At 64.0% G+C, this 18,230-nt stretch overlaps 1 protein-coding gene across 1 annotated transcript in view; it reads left to right on the top strand.

Annotated features, from left to right (window-relative positions):
- The window catches only part of CCDC85C (coiled-coil domain containing 85C), a 77,288-nt gene extending 59,475 nt beyond the window's left edge, over positions 1-17,813 (top strand). Inside the window, exons 3-6 of the mRNA XM_077910570.1 lie at positions 8,219-8,326; positions 13,192-13,284; positions 14,030-14,128; positions 14,776-17,813. Coding sequence (XP_077766696.1) covers positions 8,219-8,326; positions 13,192-13,284; positions 14,030-14,128; positions 14,776-14,865 — 390 coding nt within the window. The 3' untranslated portion in view covers positions 14,866-17,813. The remainder of the gene's footprint in view (positions 1-8,218; positions 8,327-13,191; positions 13,285-14,029; positions 14,129-14,775) is intronic.
- Positions 17,814-18,230: the final 417 nt, after the last annotated feature.

The raw sequence follows: 18,230 nt of genomic DNA, 5'->3' as shown, positions 1-18,230 counted from the left end.
GAGCCGGGTGGCTGCGGGGAGGCTCACGGCCCTGTCACCGCCATCCCACACCCTCCCCCTACGTGGGCTGCGTGGGCTGCGTGGGCAGTTCCCACAGCCTGGCGGGCCTCGGCGGAGTGCACGACGCACCCCTGCACCCCAGGGCCACCGCACCCATGTTCAGGGGCACAGCCAGGCATCGAATTGCAAGGCTGGTTTGGTGACTTTATACGGGTTAAGGTCCTGCATGGCTTCTAGAAGGGCTTGGCCACGAGACGTGCTGGCTCCTCGGGGCTGGGGGGTCCCACCTGGCTGGGGGCTGGGGCACCTGACATCCCACGAGGCCAGGCGTGGGTGGCTGAGCCGCAGGAGCTCAGGCAGGAGAACTGGGGCCGGCTGAGGCCCGGGGGCCTTTGCTTTGGAGCAGGTGCCTGTCCTGCTTGCCGCAGCCACTGGAGTGCCGCAGAGTGAAGGCCCGGACCCCCTGTGGCCCTAAAGCCTGGGCTCAGTCTCCTTGTCACTCTGTCCCAGTCCAGCTCCTCTTGGGTTCATCCTTCCCTCGGAGAAGCACGTCAAGAGCCCAAGCCCTGAATTCAGGTTGCTGCCTGACGTGTTGTCCTGTGGTCCAACTGGGCATGGCTTGTGGCCCCTTTACGACAAAGACAGGAGTGTCCCCGACTCCGTGGCCTCTGCTGTCCTGGGCCACATTGTCCTGTTGGGAAAATACACCCCAGTTCCCATTCGTGGACCTGGCTGTGGACTTGGGGGAGATGTGCACATGCTCAGGCCGTGGAGGAGTGGCCCTTCTACTCCTTCCTCCCCGGGGGCCCCCATAGCTGCATCCGCCGGCCCCGGGCCCACATGTACAGCGTGGGTGGTGGTCAGGGGCCCTGTGTCTGGGCCTCGGGGACGGCAGCTATCTGGGCGGTGGGTGGCTCTGCCCAGCCCCCTGTTCCCGAGCCTGCTCTGACCTGCTCCCGGGGGTCAGATCTGGGGCCTTGGCCCGGAGGCAGCCGCAGGACCAGGCTTGCTGGGCAAAGATCTCCATTCGATGGAGGATGCAGACCCTCCCTGGGATCCAGGCTGGGGCTGCAGGCGGTTAGATTGGGATGTAGGGACAAGATCAAGGTTTTTACCCAGCTTTTGGCTGGTAGCGGGCGTCAGCATGGGGGCTCAGCATCTGGCACGAAGGGCTCCAAGTGGCTTATTTCTCTGGTAGAAATTTTCTTTCTCCCTGAACGAACAAAGCCCCGTGAAGCCAAGCTGCAGTGGTGGTGGTAGTTGCATGGGCTCGTGTGTGCCCTGGGGGACCGGACACCCAGGGCCCTTCCCTATCTCTTTATCTCTTCCTCCGCGGGGACGCTGCTGGTGGGCAGACTGAGCTCTTGCCCGGGGTCTCCCAGTGAGCAGGTGTGGGGGCCACAGCCAGCGTCCCAAGAAGGGGGCAGCCATGGGGTGCCGGGGCCTTGGCCCACCCCCGGTGCGTTGTGGGCCTTTGCCTGTTGTTGCCGCGGGAGGGTGGGCCCTCAACCCGCAGTCAGCAGGAGCACCCAGGAGCCGTTGGCGTTGGGGGAATGTCTCCAGGGTCGTGGATGGGGCTCCTGCTGCCCCTGCCACCTGCTGCCACCAGAGCTTGGCCTTGAGGGTGCGTTGGCGGTGCTGGCTGCAGAGGAGGGCGCTGCTGTTCCGAGCCACGCAGGAGAGATGAGACAGACAGACTGAGAGCCGCTCCCACCCCGGCCTGCTCTCCGCTTCCTGGTGGCAACTCACAGCTCCCTTGCTTTTGGATTCCTGGGGCAGCTCAGATGGCACCTCTCTGTTTGCTCACCTGAAACATGGGCACTCACGCACTCAGTGTGTGGCTGATGGTCCTAGGGGCGCGGGGGTGACCGGGCCCAGGCCTGACCCCCTCCTCGTCCCAGCTCCAGGACTCACGTGTGCAGGGGGCTGCCGCAGGGTGGCGGAGGTGGGAGCTAGGCCCACGATGACAGCACTGGCCCTGTTCTAGGGGAGTGCAGGGGAGAGGAGGTTTACTACATCTTCTTCCTCCTGGCCTCTAGCTGGGGCCTGGCCTCTTGCCGGCAGCCTCCCCAACCACCCCCGGGCAGGGCTCGGCACTTCGTGTGAACTCCCAGCCCTGTGAGTGGCTAGGTTGTCGTGATCTGCCCTTGGGGAGCCCGGCCCCCACACCTGCTGGACACTCAGCTGCCAGGGACTAGGCTGCTGGTTCTGAGGGGTCACATCTGCCTCTCCAGTGTTTGCACAGCTGGACTAGATGGATCCATCTTGGGGAACCCCTGGCCGCCCCCGCTCCCAGCCAGAGTCCTAGGCCTAGGGGAGGCTGGCTCTTGCCCAGAATAAAGAAGTGCTGCGTACCTGGGGCAGAGCTGCTTACCTCACAAGGCAGTGACCGTGCGGTCGTGGTCATCTTTGGGTGACCGTGTTTGGGAATCTCAGGGAGGGAGAGATTCCCGCTGGGGGTGGGATCCCGGCCTGGGCCGCCTGGGCCCTGGCTTGTTGGGCTTTATGATTCGGCCACTTAAGTCTTGTCACTGAATTCAGATTGCACGGGAACCTCCAGGTCTTCCCAAAAAAAAAAAAAAAAAAGGTGGGAAGCACCTGCTTTTTGGGGAAGAGCGGGCGAGAGCAGGGTTCCTCTTCGAGCCACCTTCAGGGGACGCGGCTTCGGGGTTCGGGCCGGAGGGCCGAGAGCCTCTGCGGCCCCCGCTTCCCACGGCCCCCCTCCCTTCCTCTCCCCTTCCGGCCTCTATTTAACTCCAAAATAGCTTTCATTACAAATGTGCCCGAGTGTTCACAGAACTAAATTACTATATTGCAGTTCGTATTTTCTTTCTCGCGTCGGCTTTACCATTTCATCAACACAGCTGCGTGTTCTGTGATGATTCATGGCGAGCGCCCCGCGCACGTTATCCTTTTCCCCGGGGATGCTGCGCCCGGCGGGCTGCGTTGGGGCCTGGCCCTGGGTTCCGTGGGTTCACTCCCCTGCTGGGCTGATGCGTGAAGCCTCCGCGTTGGCCCAGGAGCCGGCTTTATGAAAGAGCGAGAAGCCCCTGGGCCCGTCTCTGGTGGGGCCAGTGGGCAGCCGAGCGGGCCCGCCCCCCTCCTCCACCCCTGTGCCAGCCACGCAGGGTCAGCTCGAACACATGTGGGTTGGAAGTGACCCTAGGATCGACGCCGAGTGCAGGGGGTCGCGACAGGCAGGGCCCGGGTGGAGGAGGATGTGCTAGGGCTGCTGTGACGCAGCACACACCGGGTGGCTTCGACAGAGATGCCTTGTGTCGTGGTTCCGGGGGCCGTGGGGTGCACACAGGAACCGAGAGGCCCAAGTCCAACCTACAGCAGTGGTGTTACCGGCCTGAGGGTGCAGGGAAGTGGGTTTGGGCTCTGGAGGAGAAGCGGAGTTCAAGTGACCCCATGCTCCAGCGCTCACCCATCGTGTGGCTTTAAGCAAAAGGCCCTCAGTCCTGGTGCCTCGGTTTCCTTACATGCAGGACGCGGGTGACGGTGGTGCCCACTACAGCGTGTGCCATGGCGGGGGTCGGGGGGACAGTCTGCTGCCATCTAAGCCCGTGCTGAGACCTCAGTTCTGTGGTCTGAGCCCCTGAGCCGGGTGCGTCATCCTGAGCGGCTGGTTCGCTGGGCCAAGCCCTCCAGAGAAGCCTCCTGTACTCCTGCGCCCGTGTTCTCCGTGACGTGTCGCCGGTTGACGGCTCGGAGCCGTCCCTGCTCTGCCTGTCTGGCGTCTAGGCTTGGTGGTCACATCCTGCCCCCCGCGTTGTGCGTGGCGTGGCCTCTGGATCTCTGGAGGGCTTCAGCTACTTCGTTAGCAGAACCTTAGAGCCGGTGCAGCCTCTCCCTCGGCCGGGGAGGAAACCTCTTCTTTCCAGCATCCGAGCAGATGGTCAGGCTAGCAACGTGGGCAGAAAGAGACCAGGCATTCCACCTCCGTCCCCTTTGTCCCCGGGGCCGCGTCACGGTCCGCTGTGAGCCACTTGCTGGGTGACAGCCACAGCCAGGCCCGGGACTCTAGAGCCACAGGGCCTGGTTCGAATGGCCAAAGTGCTGCTTACCACCTGGTGGCACTGAGCGGGGGGCTTCACCTGCCTGCGCCCCAGTCTTCTCATCTGAAGGGCAGATCCCTCAAGGCACCGAGGAGCGGGGCTGGCCGGCCATAGGAGTCGTGGGCTACCCGGCAGCGGGTGGCCTTCTTGACCGCAAGCACCAGAGCCCTGGAAAGTTGAGTTGCTCAGACGCACCCAGCCCGGGTGGGACTTAGATCTTGCAAGTCTGTGCACCACTACCCCCCCGCCCCCAAGTCCCCACAAGCCTCCCAGCTCCTCCTACAGGGGTCCCATGCCTTGTCGCTCACTCACCTTATTGGAACAAGTACCGGGTTGTTCCTGGGACCGGTGAAGGGGCGATGGCCACTGCAGGCCACGTGGTCCTGGGCAGTCCACACCCCCCATGTTTGAAAACTGGGATTCAGAGCCTGAAATTGCATGGGGCGCAGGGATGCGGTGCCAGCTGCAGAGAAGTCACATTAGCCACACATTAGCCGCGCATGGAACCTCCGCAGCCTGCTCTGAGCACTAATTAGGAGGAACCCTCTGGGCCCCCGGCCACGCAGCAGCCGCCGCTTGCTTCTTAATGGCCTGCAAATGAGTTCTCTGAAAATTAAAGGGGAAATGAGAGAAAGTAAGTCTGGGTGGTAGGTAGGAGCAGTATGCCCTTGTGAGCAGCCTCGCAGGTCACCTTTCCCCCCGTCCCAGCTGGCGTGCTGCGATCTTGCAGCACCTCTGGGCCAGTGTCAGGGCTGTGGGGTGCCCGGTCAGTCCTTGTAGACATGGGGGTTTCTAAGAATGTGAGAACTCTGGAGGTGCCCATCCCGGCCCAGCCGAGGTCCGGCAGCTTTGGGCTAATGGGTCCAGGAGAGGGGGGAGGTGGGTGGCTTTTGCTGGGTGACACCACTCCTCTTCCCTTCCAGCTGCCCCGCCCCTACGGCCGCCCAAGAAGCTGGCTTCAGGTAGAGCCTCCTGGCGGGACGTGTTTGCTGTGGTGTTTGGGGTGGGGGCTGCTTTGAGTGCTGTGTGCTGTCCTGTCTCCTGGGGGTTCCCCCGCCAGCGCCCTCCTGTCCCTTCCTGGGAGCTGACCACCACACCCAGGGTGCCCTGGTCCTGCCCTCTCCGAGCTGGCATTAATGTGCAGCTTTGCCAAATAATAGCAGAGGAGCCGGAGACCCCGGCCTCCCAGGACGCTCCACGCAGGCCCTCCTCGCTCAGCTCTCACTGCCTGTGTCCGGCGGCCCGAGGGGTCTCCGGATGCCCCTATGTCAGTGCTCACCCCTGGGCCCCCATGGCCGTCCCGCCTCACCTGTCAGATGCTGCCTCCCTGTCAGGTGCGCACAGGAGATGCTTCTGTGGCACACGGTCCCTCGGGGACCAGGGCCCTTTGGGAGCAAGGAGGAGGGGTGAGCGCAGCCGCCTGGAGGGAGCCCACCCACAGCTGCTGCCCAGACAAGGAGCCCCAGGTGGGCAGGTGTGGGGTTCCTCCCAATGCATCCTGCTGTGGCACTTCTGTGCTCCTCTGATGGTGCTCCCCAGGAGTGCCCTGGAAGGTGATGGCTGGGAGCTTGCTGCAGGACCTTGGGGGCCCAGAGAGGCCGGGGCAGCCCGAGTGCACGGCGGCTCGGATGCGGTGACAGCCCTGGACAGAGGCTCTGTGCCCTTAAGTGGACTCTGTACCTCTGCGGCCTCTTGGGTCTCCCCTCCCGGCTGGAAGGGGCAAGTCTGTATCTGCACTTGGTGTTTCTTTTGCTTCTAAGGACACAGGCATCGTGCCCACTCTGTGTGGCAGGCAGGTCCTTCGTCCCTGTGTCCTGGGGGACCTACGTTTGGGATCACGGATGGGGCAGATGTCCTCTGCCCACTTCCCGAACCTTCCTGAGCAGCACACTCCCCGCAGGTGCAGGCCCGGCCACCCCAGCAGGCCGTTTCAGCTCCACTTCTCCCCCAGCGATGAAAACCTAGGGATTTCATTCTTCTAGGGCGCCGACAGGCAAATCTCAGGATTTTTAATTTGGATTTAAGTGCAATTATGGCCTCTCATTTTGATGCATCATTAGTCACATCGCCCCTAATGAGAGACTGTGCACTTTTCCCGCCAGCTTTGTGGGTCGCTAATAAAGTTCTGTGGACGTGCAAATATTTATAGATGATCACTAAAGGCGGAGGTGGGAATTGCACACCTAATTACCCCCCCCCCCCCATATACACATGTCCTCCCAAGGAAATTATCAGTGGGGGGGTTAAGGCAACACAAACCAGTGTTGTCAATAACAACACATGAGTTGTTTCTGAACCCATTTGGTCCGGGGCCAGCGGAGCTATGGAGGAGGTGAGACTTGGCCCAGAGGAGGATCTAGACGGTGTGGGGAAGGGCAGGGTGGTGTCCAGCTGTCCTGGTCCCAGAGGCTGGCAGGAGAGAGCGGTGCCTCGCATCCCTGACCACGTGGCCAAATAAATGTCAGCGTGTGTGAGCTGGGCTGAGCCTTACACCTGGTCCCTTATGCCAGCCTGGCAAGGCAGGTGGGGATGCTCCAGCGGAATGGGGTCGGAGGGCCGGGCCAGGGCTCTGGCTCTAGGTGCTCAGTGTGATGGGGTTTAGGATGCACTCTCTCCTGGAGAGGAGTTTATAACTGTCACAGACACCTGGCCGGGAAAATAGTTGGCTGGGATTTTTGCCGTTGAGTGATGCTGGGTTGACGCCCCTGCCCACGCTGGGCGAGTCAGGGAGGCACAGGTGCTCTGATGCAGGGAGGGGGCGGCCACTGTGGCCTTTTGGTGCCTGGGGACAGGAGGGCTCCACCAGATGGGACCTCTGGCTGGGCCCGGGAGGATTGTTAACATGGCTCTGGTTAAGGGTTGGCCACAGTCGGGGTGTGGCAGTCACAGGGGTTCCTGGGGACAGCCTGCCACACTTCAGGGGCCGCCATGGGAGGGTGGGCCCCCACTCTCTCCCCTCAGTGCCTCCTGGTAGACTTCGTGTGTACACAGGCCCTCCTGGGGGCCATGGGAGCAGTTCTGTGCTCTGGCCGGGGTGCTGGGTGCGGGGTGGTGGTCGGGTGAGTGAGTGCCCGGATGTTTGCTCTGGCAGCCTCCACGGGGCACCTGCCTTACTTGAGTTTTTACTCCAGTGCCACAGACACCGACAGGGCGCCACTGTGCGCCCCCTGCACCGGCCTCTGACAGCGGGGGTCTGGTGGGGATGAGAGAGCAGAAAGCAGGGAGTCGGCGAGGTTGGAGACCCATGACAAGTGGGGGCTGGGTCCAACGGTTGGCAGGAGGGGAGCGGGCTGCGTGCGGGTCCCTCCCGGACCAGCAGAAGGGGGCCGGTGTGCAGGTGAGCGTCCTGCTCACCTTACCCCTGCCCTCCGGGCTTTGTTTGGGGACTTCCAGGACGTTCTGCTGTGTTTTATCCGGCCAACAGCATGCTCTCAGTTCCTTGGGAGTAGAAAAGGCTGTCTGGGCCACAACCACCCCCTGCCCCCCCCACCCCCGGCTCTTAGTGATGCAGGGGGCCTAGTAGGCCACGGCTTCTTCTCAGAGGGCCTGTGTTGGACTGAGTGTGCCCCCTGGGTCCCTCCTGTGGATCGCAGCCCCCAGCTCCAGCCTTTGGGGGGCATTTGCTTTGCTCTGAGGGAAATCACCTAAGGCCAAATATTTGTCCAATCGTTCATTTGTTTGTTCATTCATTCCCTCCCTCCTTCCTAAGCAGGCACCGGTCCTGTGTACACAGAAGGGTGAGAAGCACCCTTTCGGGTGCGTTTGGGAGCCCCTGCCTGATGGCCTGAGCAGAGCACAGGGATAGGCTCCCCCGTGGGAGGCAGGAGGACCCCAGGGGCTGGAGAAACCAGGCAAGAGGAGCCCAAGTGCAGGATGCTGGAGCAGAGGAAGGAGGGCAGGGGGTGGGGGTGCCACATACTCATTTATTCGGTTCAAGGTTGATAGAGCATGCACTGGGGAGCAAAACGAAGCCCCCCGGCCTCGTGGCATCAACACGTGGTGGCTTGAGGACCTATGGAGCAGGGAGAGGGGAGGGAGGGTGCGGCCCACTGCCGAGGAGGGGGCTGGGGGGCTGCCGGGCAGGAGCAGGACAGGGCTCGGTCCTTGGCCCCCTCAGCACAGCTGCTCATCTCTAACCTGTCCCCCTCCCCCTGTAGCAGGCAGGCTCTGGAGAGTTCCGGACTCTGCGGAAAGGCTTCTCCCCGTACCACTCGGAGTCCCAGCTGGCGAGCCTACCACCCTCCTACCAGGAGTCCCTGCAGAACGTAAGTGCCTCCCCGAGAGCCGCGCTGCTCACACGCGGACCCCGGGCCTCCAGAATCCTTGGTCCACGTCCCGGCGCAGGGGTGAGGCTCAGCCGCCTAGTGACCCGCCCAGGCCAGTGGATGGTCTGCGGCTGAGCTGGGACTCTCCTCTCCCGCCTGAGCAGCTTCCAGGTCAGGCGAGGGCGCTGGGTCAGAGCCTGGGCTCAGCAGGGTGGCCCTCCTCACTCCCCCGCTGCCAGGGAGGGGTGTGCGCTCTGGGCTCCTGGAGCCTTGTGTGGGCCCGGGGAGGTGGTTAGAGGTGGAGGCCAACCAGCGTGATGTGACACTGAGGGGCAGGGTCTGGAGGCCACGCGAGTGCACCTGTTACTCCTCACCCCGTGGGTGGGGAAGGCTGCCCGGGCGGAGCTTGGGGTGCGGCTGTGGTGTACATGTGTGTGCAGCGCATTTACACCACCCAGGCTTTGCAAGAGAGGGTCCGGGAGCAGCCCAAGTTTGCACTGTATGCTGGTTGTCACCGGGGTCCTCCAGGGTGGCCTGGGCTCTGGGCTGCCCTGAAAGGGAAAGGGAGGGGTGGCGGCGTCGGGGGGCCAGCTCCCAGGATGCGGATGGCTGGTCAGGACCGTTCCCTGTGGGTAGCTGTGTCTGTCAGTCCTGGGTGACACGTCTGGAATGCACGGGTGGACGCTGCAAGTTAGTGGTTGTCAAGGGCCTGCCAGAGGGGAGTGGGGATTGCTGATGGGGCCGGGGCTTCTCTTTGGGGTGATTGCACAGATCTGTGAACTTGCTTAAAACGACCGCCCGTGAAGCACCTGACCCGCATGCGCCGTGTGGATGAGCTTCGCCCCCAGGGGCAGCAGCGTTGCCTGGGCGCTCTGGGCTGCGGGGCAGGGGCAAGCCCCGCAGGCACGGCCGGGAGCCAGCCGGCCTGCGGTCACTCCGCCCGGCGGGATGTGGCCCGGACTCTCCCCACGGCCCCGGTGGGCAAGGACGACCCCGGGCCGCCCGTGAGGCCTCGCCGGGCCTTGGTGCTGGCGGCGCAGGCTGGGGCCCTGCTGGCTGCCGGCCAGGGGCTGGGCGCTCGCACACCTCCAGGAATGCGGCTGCTGGGGCTGACCAGGCGGCAGGGCTGCCAGCGGCAGATAATCCAAATAGTCATCCAGGAGCCTGTGGCGGAGCTAGGCTCCGCGTGCTTCATGCCCGAGGGCCCCGAGAAGCCCGGGGTGCCCCAGCGGGGGTTGGCTCCTCAGTCCCCCGCTCTGCTGGTCCCCTCTGTTCATTCCGCGGGAGCCCTGATGGCCAGCAGCTACGGGTGCTGTGTGCTGAAGCTCAGGATCTATCTGTAGGCCCTGAAGTGGGTGCATCCTGGGTGCTGGCACCGAGACCCCCGGGCCGAGCGGCCAGGGCCAGCATGAACCAGCTCCAAAGCTGGGGGGCAGGTCCCTGGGGTGCATGGGGAGGGTTGGGTGTCCTTTGCGAGTTGCAGCCAGCGAAGGCTGCTGGGGCCGAGGTGGAGGCTCGGAGGCCAGGCCTCGTGGGGGTGTTCACAGGGCAGCAAGCCCTCAGTGGGCCCTGGGGGGCTCCCATCTGGCACGTGGGTCCATAGGGTGAGTGAGGGCTTTATGGGGAGGACTCTCTGGGGCACAGGCTCTCCCACCCCTGGCATTTCTTCTGTAAAGTTACCTGCAGGTGCCAAGGGTGGGCGAGGGCAGGAAGTGCACATGTCAGAGGGTCCCGAGGTGGAAGAGATGACCCTGTGGGGTGGGGCCACCCTCTCCTTGCCGGGCTGGCTGTCCCCAGCCTCCCTCCCTCTGCCCCTCTCCACTTTCCCCATTACCTGTCCACTTGAGTTGGGGGCTAAGTGTCTGCCCAGGGCCCCCCAGCTTCTCCCCCACAAGGGTCTCTGGCCCAGGTGGCTGTGGGGCACAGGGCACCGGGGTGCCCAGCCGGATCTGGGATTCAGAGCCCTGTGGAAGGAGCTGGCAGGGGAGGGGGCTGCATTCACCAGCTCCCTGAGAGCAGGATCAGGGCTGTTGACAGGTCCCTGGGGGAGACTGGTCTCCCTGCCTATTTTTTTTTTTTTTTTTTTGGTCAGTAGACTTGATTTTTGAGGATGATCTTCACTGGCTTTTCGCATGTCTATAGATTTGTGTAACTATCACAATAGGACATCTCCTTACCCCACATAGGAGCTCTGCACCCGTTAGCAACCTCTCCCCACTCTTCCAGCCTCCACCGGGCAAACACAGATGTGCTCGTGCCTCCGTAGATTTGCCTGTTCTGGACATTTCTTAGCAACAGAATCCTATGACATGCGACCCTGCGTGAGTGGCCGCGTCTGCTTGGTGCCGTGATTTGGAGGCTGGTCTGCGCTGCGTCAGTGCCTTGTTCCTTTTTTTTTTTTTTTTTTTTTTTTAAGATTTTTATTTATTCATGAGAGACAGAGAGAGAGAGAGAGGGACAGAGACACAGGCAGAGGGAGAAGCAGGCTCCATGCAGGGAGCCTGACGTGGGACTTGATCCCGGGTCTCCAGGATCACACCCTGGGCTGAAGGCGGCGCTAAACCGCTGAGCCACCCGGGCTGCCCCCTTGTTCCTTTTCATTGTTGGGCGATCTTCCGTGGTGTGGAAGCAGCACAGCTGTTGATCCGCTTATCAGTTGCTGGACATCTGGGCTGTTTGCCCGCTTTGCCTGTGGACGAGTCTTGGTGGGGACGTGTGGCTTCGGTTCTCTTGGGTACACACTGGCCTCCCCTCTTTTTGGCACCAGCTCGGGAACCAGAGTGGGTTTGAGCTCCGCTGTTTACCGGCGGTTTGGCCTTGGCCTTCTGTCGGGCCCGTGATCCTACCCTCATCTGTCAAGTGGGGATGGAGAAGCATAGCATTGGAGGGTTGCAGGCACTCAGCAGGGTGGGCGTGGGGGAAGCCTCCCGCCGTGTTGGGGCCCTGGGGGGAGCTGTGCCCGTCCCGACGGCGTTTACTCCTTATACGCGTTAACACGTGCAGCATGGGCTTCGTCGTGGCTCGTGGCAGCCTGGTGAGGTGGGAAAGACGGGCCTGGCCGCTCCTGGCTTCCTTCCTGCCTTTGCTCCAGATCAGGGAACAAAGGGAAGCTCCGATCAGGGAACCCCAGGTACAGATGGGACAGGAGGCCAGAGGTGCCAGGGCCGGGCACCTGTGTCTCCCAGGGCTGAACGTGTGTGGCTGTCGCCCCCTGCTGGCCTCTGCCTGGGGAGCCAGCCTTTGGCCTCAGGACGTGCACCTGCCTTCCACCTGCCTCTCCAGAATCCCTGGATCCTTTTCTGGTTTTCCCCGCATGACAGATCTGGCCTGGGCCCAGAAACCAGGCAGCGTGGGCTGCAGTTCGGGAAACAGCCACTGGATGCCAGGGCTCTGCACACAGCCTGGGACACAAGGACCCCAGATGAGGAAATTGAGGCACACACAAAGTGGGTTGGGCCCTGCCTCAGGTCACAGCCCACAGAGCCTGGCCCCAGCCCAGCTTTCCTGGCCCCCAACGCTAGGGGCCCCATCCTCTGCGTGGAGCCAGGGAAAGGTCCGGGCAGGGCCGGCAGATGGGGAGGCTGCAGAGGAGCTGGCCCACGGCAGGACGTTCTGGGCTCTGAGGGTCTCCACACAGCGTGGCCTGGCAGGGCAGGATCCCAGGATGATGGCCCCGTAAACCAGCTCACCAGGTCGGCCTGGTCACTGGGGTTCAGTGACTGGGAAAGAAACCACGACTCAGAGGAGGGACGAGCTCCCTGGCCTTCCCTGCTGCTCGTGCACACGCTGGCTGGGGCACTCGCTGGCTCCCCTGAGACCCACTCCCAGTGCCTTCTGGCCTCTGGCTTCTGTTGGCCCCGGGGAGCTCCATGCTTGTGTCCTGGTCTGGGTGCTCCTTCCATGGGGCCTCCCCCCTACAGCCCGAGGCACACCACCTGGGCCAGTAGCCCTTGTGGAAAAGACGCTGGGGACCCTGGGCAGACACGCAGCTCCTGACGTAGGTGGGCCTGACCCCAGAAGGCCAGATCCCTTCCTCACCTGGCCTGGTCCCCTGCTCCCCAGGCTGGGGGGAGTTGGACACCTGGTTGCCATTTAAGGTATTTGCTGAGGGGCACCTGGAGTGGCTCAGGTGGTGAAGCATCTGCCTTTGGCTCAGGTCATGATCTCAGGGTCCTGGGATCGAGTCCTGCATCGGGCTCTGCTCAGCAGGGAGCAGGGAGCCTGTTTCTCCCTCTCCCTTGGCCCCTCCTCTCCCCCTTCCCTGCTTGTGCTCTCTTCTCTCTCTCTTTTAAAAATACATAAATATTTTATTTATTTGAGATTTTATCTATTTTTTAATATTTATTTTATGTGTTATATTATTATTTTTTTAGTGTTTGCTTAATGGGGTGGCATCCCTCAGGTGACCAGACGGGGCTGGAAGCTCAGGGCTGGGAGGCAGGGGTCAGGGCTACAAGAGTGTCCCTGGGGTAGGGGTGAAGTCTAGTTTGCCCCGCTCCCCTGGTGTTGGGGGAAAGGGTGGCAGCTCCGGAGACAGCCCCCGCTGCCCAGGGTTGGCTGGGGGATCTGTGCCAGCCCCTGCCCTTCCCTGAGCCGCCCTCACCTTCTCGGGGAAACAGGTAGCAGACCTCACAGGTGGGCTGCGGGGAGGAGCCTGTGGGCCAGGGTGGGATCCGTGGGGCTGCCCTTCCGTCCTCTGCCCTGGCCTGGGCCTCACACCCGGCCTCCTCTCCCGCCTCGCTGGCCCGTGCCCTCCCGCGTGGGTGCTGGCCCTCGGGATCGGGCCCATCTGCGCTGCCGGTCACACCTGTGGTGCCGCCTGGAGCCAGCCCGGGCTGGCTGAGACATGCGCCGTCCCTCCCCAGGGCCCAGCCTGCACGGTGCCTGAGCTGTCCTCGCCCCCCTCCGCCGGCTACTCCACAGGACAGAAGCCGGAGGCTGTCGTGCACGCGATGAAGGTGAGGGCCAGGCTCTGCCCATCCGCCCCGCTCCTGCTCCCTCGGGGCCCCCCGATCCCCGGGCCAGGGGGGGGACCTGGGACCCCGCATTTGCTCTGAGCGGCAGGGTGGGGGCCCTCATCTGTCTGTTGGGGGGAGGGGAGCAGCCCCGACGGCCCGGGTCTCCTTGCTGGGGAGGGACTCGGAGGGGTCAGTTGGCAGCAGCAGGTGTGACACCTGTCTGCCATCGCAGAAACAGGAAGCTGATACCTGGGCTGGGGTGGGGGCGGGGCGGGCAGGGCAGGGGTAGGACTGAAGCTCCCGTCTCCCAGGTCTCCCAGACCCCTGCCTGGCATCTGGGGAGCTGGCTCACCCCGCCCACGTCTGCCGCGGGCCGTGCCCCCCCTCCCCCCACGCACATGTGTGCATGCCCATCTGCACCAACACAGCATCCTTGTGCCCGTGCGGGCAGTGACCGGGACACGCACACTCATCCCACATGGCCAAGTGGGTGCTGTCCTTGTGTCCGTTCATCTGAGCCGGGGACCCTGGGTTCGAGTGGGTCCACCTGTCCTCCCTGCTCCCAGGTGACCCGTCCCCAGCTGTGCCCCCAGTGGTGCTGCAGGGGTGCGGCTCCTCTTGTGTAGTGTCACTGGGGCGGGGGCAGAGGACAAGCAGGGACCCTGGCGGGGACTCGGCTGCTCAGGGTCCTCGGCTTCCGTGTGCAGCCCCCTCCCCGTGCTGACCCTGCGGCCTGTCCCCATAGGTCCTGGAAGTGCACGAGAACCTGGACCGGCAGCTCCAGGACAGCTGTGAGGAGGACCTGAGTGAGAAGGAGAAGGCCATCGTCCGAGAGATGTGCAACGTGAGGCGCCTCGCGGGCGGGGCTGGAGGGCGGGCAGGGGGTCCCCGCGGGGGAGGCCCTGGAGCCTGGGCAGCCCCGTCCCGCCCTCACCCACTGCTCGTCCCACCTCCCCCAGAGTGGGGCCCTGACCTTCGCAGGCCTGTCCGTCCCCGGAGCACCGCCCCGGCCCCCCAGGACTGGTCCCATTCACCCCGCATGTCCTGTCCCGTGGGCCCTGCTGGCTGCCGGCCACACGGGTGGTGCCCAGGCCGGAGGGGAGGCGGGGGGCCCTCTGCTCTGAGGGCCTGCAAGGCTGGGGCCGCCCAGGACGGGGGAGCGTCATCCCGAGCCGCCTGGCCGGGTGTGTCACCTCTGCGCCCTGACATCTCTGTGTCATCTCTGTGTCCTGGGCCTCCCGGGGTCGGGCCTCTGCACACCCACGGCCCGGCCTCTCCAGGCCCCTGGACAGCCGCCAGGCCGAGCCTGCGCCCCCGGCCCCCCAGCTCCCCTGCGCCCCCGGCCCCCGGCCCCCAGCCCCCCAGCCCCCCGGCCCCCAGCCCCCCAGCTCCCCCGTGGCCCCCGATCCCCGGCCCCTGGGACGCGGCTGATTCCGCAGAGCCCGAGGCCCATGTGCGCTCACCCGCCCTCGCCCTCGCCCTCGCCCACAGGTGGTCTGGCGGAAGCTGGGGGACGCGGCCAGCTCCAAGCCCTCCATCCGGCAGCACCTGTCTGGGAACCAGTTCAAGGGGCCTTTGTAGGGCCGCTCGTCCGGGGACGTGACTGGCCCCGCGGGGCGCCCGGGCCGAGCCGCCCTGTGGAGAGTTGTACATAGGACGCTGCGCGGCCGCCGGGCCACCTCCACCACAGCAGCCCGCGGGGGGCCCCCGTCCCCCGAGCGGAGCGGCCCCACGGGCAGAGGCCGAAGGCCACCCTGAGACGCCGGGCGGCCTGGGCGAGGGGCGCCCCACCAAGCCTTCCACCCCCGCTGCCACCCGCTCCGGACAGAGCGCCGACAGCGCACCGACGCGGGGGCGCCACTCCTCGCCCCCCTGCCGCGGCCCGAACGCCCCCTCGCTGGGCCCCGGGTCCCGAGTCGCCGGCGCGGACGCGCTCGGGGTCTGTGGCTGGCGGAGGCTCCGGGGCCCTTCCTCTGGCACCCCCGTACCCAGCTCCCTGCTGCAGGCTGCCGCTTGGTTTGGGGCTCTTGCCCCCAGCGCCTCACGCACGCTCGCTGCACCAGCCCCCCCACCCAGTGCAGTTGTGCCCTGTCTCTTGGGGCCTCCTGCCCAGTGCCTGAGGCATCCCGTTCCCGTGGCTCACGGTGGGCCCGGGAGGTAGGAGGCGGTGTGGAGGGTCTCCGGGCTGAGCCCCGCTCTCTCCGCCCACGTGTGGGCAGCACTGGGCACGCTGGGCCTCTGGTGTCCCCCGGGGCCTGGCCCCAGCCGGGGCCCTGCGGCCGGAGCTGCGTGGGCTGGGGCGGGGACTGGCTGGGTGACCTTCAGCGGGGCGCTCGGCCTCTCCAGGCCGCCTGGTGGGAGAACGAGGTCTCGGGCTCCTTGGGCCGAGCTCACCCCCCGGGGCCACCGGCTTGGTCACAGCACGCGGGCCCACACGGTCCACCTGCTGCAGAGGCGCTGTTGGCCGGGCCGGATGGAGCTGGGGACCCTGCGGCCTCCTCATAGGTGCTGTCCCCTCTCCTCTCTGAGCCTCAGGGTCCTCCACTGGAGGAGGGACAGCATCAGGCCCTCCTCGCAGGGCGCGGGATCCGAGACCCGCGGTGTAGATGCCCGTGTACAAACTGTAGAGTGCGATAGAGGAACAGTGAAGTTGGTGAGGAGAGTGAGGCCCAGAGGGTCAGTGAGCGGTGGCGCCTTATGGACGAGCTCCCGGACGCTGGGAAGTGGGGCAGGTCACCGTTAGTGCTGTGGGTGCCACTGGGGCCCACAGGCTTCCTCCGCTGTCAGTGGTGCCCAGCTCCGTGCCGCAAGCACTTGCAGAGCCCGGGGGCCGCCTCTGCGGTGGGCAGGCCTCGTCCAGGCCCGTGTGAGGGACGGGGGCCAGGCGGGGGGGTGCGGGGGGCCAGCCTGCACCTGGAGTCCCAGCGGGACCATGTGGTTGCCGCCACCTGTTGGCCGTCGGCGCCCTTGGGTCATACGCTCTCAGGGGAAAGGCTCACAGCCCTCACTGTGCCAGGGAGTGCTAAGTGGGTGCTGGTGACGGCGACAGGCATGTCCGCTTGTCCCGCGTGTTAGAGGGAGCTCTGGGCTCTTCCTGGAGGGGACTTGCCAGCAGGTCAGGTGCGAGCTCCTTGTCGCGAGGGGTGTGCATTTGAGGCTGGGGGAACCCCCTTGGTCATGTACCAGGCAGTTCCTGCCCTAGTGGGCAGTGAGCTGGCGGGGAGCGGCGGAGGCCCCCCCGGATCTTGGAGTCCAAAGAACCCCAGAGCAGCCCGAGCGATGATGGGTCCCGTTTTGGGCGGAAGCCACATCCGGGAGCCCGTGTGTCATGTCTGGATCAGGTTGGCTCGGCCACCGCTGAACCTAAGCAATAAGTAAGGGCTCCTGGTATCTGTGGGTCTCCTGCAGACTGAGCCAGGGAACAGCTCCCAAGGGACCTTCCCGGCCTCCCCGGCCCTCCTGCGGCGGCGCATCCGGGGCTCAGGAGCGCTTCTGCCCCGACCCTCCTGTGTGCCATGGAGGCAGCAGGGCCAGGTGCCACCTCTCCTTCCCACCGCTGCTCGCATTCCTGAGCCGACTGCCCGGGGTGGCTTTCTGGGGCAGAGCTGTACCTGTGACAGTCATCTAACAGAATAAGCTGTCAAAAAAACAAAAACAAAACAAAACAGAAAAAAGCCAGCAGCGCCTCTGACCGGACGCGCCAGGCGGTGGGTGGGTGCGGTGGGAGCCCACGGGCCGGGTGGGCCAGGGGCCGGGCCAGCAAGCACCCCAGTGAGTGTGTAGGGGATGGGGGGCCTCCTCCCCTCTGGAGCCTCAGCTGCAGCAGCACACGGTGGGGCGAGGTGTCGCTCAGCCCGGTGCCCTTTCATAAAGGTCCCTTTACGTTTCATACGCTCTGATTCCAGATCTTGAAGCCCAGTGTGACATCTACTGCGGCTTCAGTTCCCACTGTGATGGATGTCACCCTTCCAGCCTCACCCCAGGCGGCCAGGGCCAGCCTGGGATCAGAATCTGCTGAGCACATTTTTTAGGGTGGCACGTTTTTATCCAAAAGTTATTAGCTACACATCAGTGTTTAAAGAGAAAAAAGTGACCTTTTTTTTTTTCTTGGAAACTTGAGAGGAAACAAAATACATACTACTGATTTTTTTTTTTTTTTTTTTTTTTTTAAGAAACAAGCTAAATGCATGACTGCAGAGCGGTAGAGGTGTATATTTTTCATACTGTGGGGAGAAGTATTTGTGCTGCTTTCTGGAATTGGGCTGGAACGTCTGGTTCCCGGCCCCGGGCCGTCAGCCATGCTGTTTTCCTGTGGTGGGTGACCACCGTGAGAACCGGGGCCAGCCCCTCCCTGGCTCTAGGTGTGCCCGTTTCTACCTTCCACTGAACCACTTTGATTTGGGGAGAGAAAAAGAACTTTTGATAGTGTGGTAAAAACATTGATTTGAACTATTTTAGTAAAAGGAGTAACAGAAGATTGTGATAGTGTATACTTTGCGCTAGATAAATAAAGGCTCTTTGCAAGCCTCTGTGGTGGGTGCACAGTGCTTGTTTCGGGTGCGGGGGGTCACCGGGAAGAGGGTCACGGCCCCCGGGAAGCACCTTAGATGTGGGGGCTTGGCCGGGTGCTGGAGACCACGGACAGCCACTCCGATGGCCCCAGTGGGAAGAATTTCAAATCCCAGCCCTTGTGTGACCTGGGAGCCTGTGTTCTGCGCAGGTGCACTGGTTCGGAACTCGCTGGGTTCCCCCGAGGGGGCTAATGCAGGCACAGGGTGCGGGGGGCTCGCCCGCCAAGGTTGGACCCACAGGGGCGCCGCCCTGGGAGACGTGGGGTCCGGTCTGGGGACTGCGAGGCCAGCGTCCCTCTGTCTGCCCCTTGGCCCTTAGGGCCAGGGAGGAGCTGCCTCTGGACTTGACATCCTAGGGCTGCTAAAGACCCCGGG

This window comes from Canis aureus, chromosome 9, assembly GCF_053574225.1.
Source record: "Canis aureus isolate CA01 chromosome 9, VMU_Caureus_v.1.0, whole genome shotgun sequence".
In the NCBI taxonomy this organism is placed as follows: domain Eukaryota; kingdom Metazoa; phylum Chordata; class Mammalia; order Carnivora; family Canidae; genus Canis; species Canis aureus.
This window is presented reverse-complemented; position numbering and strand designations above follow the sequence as displayed.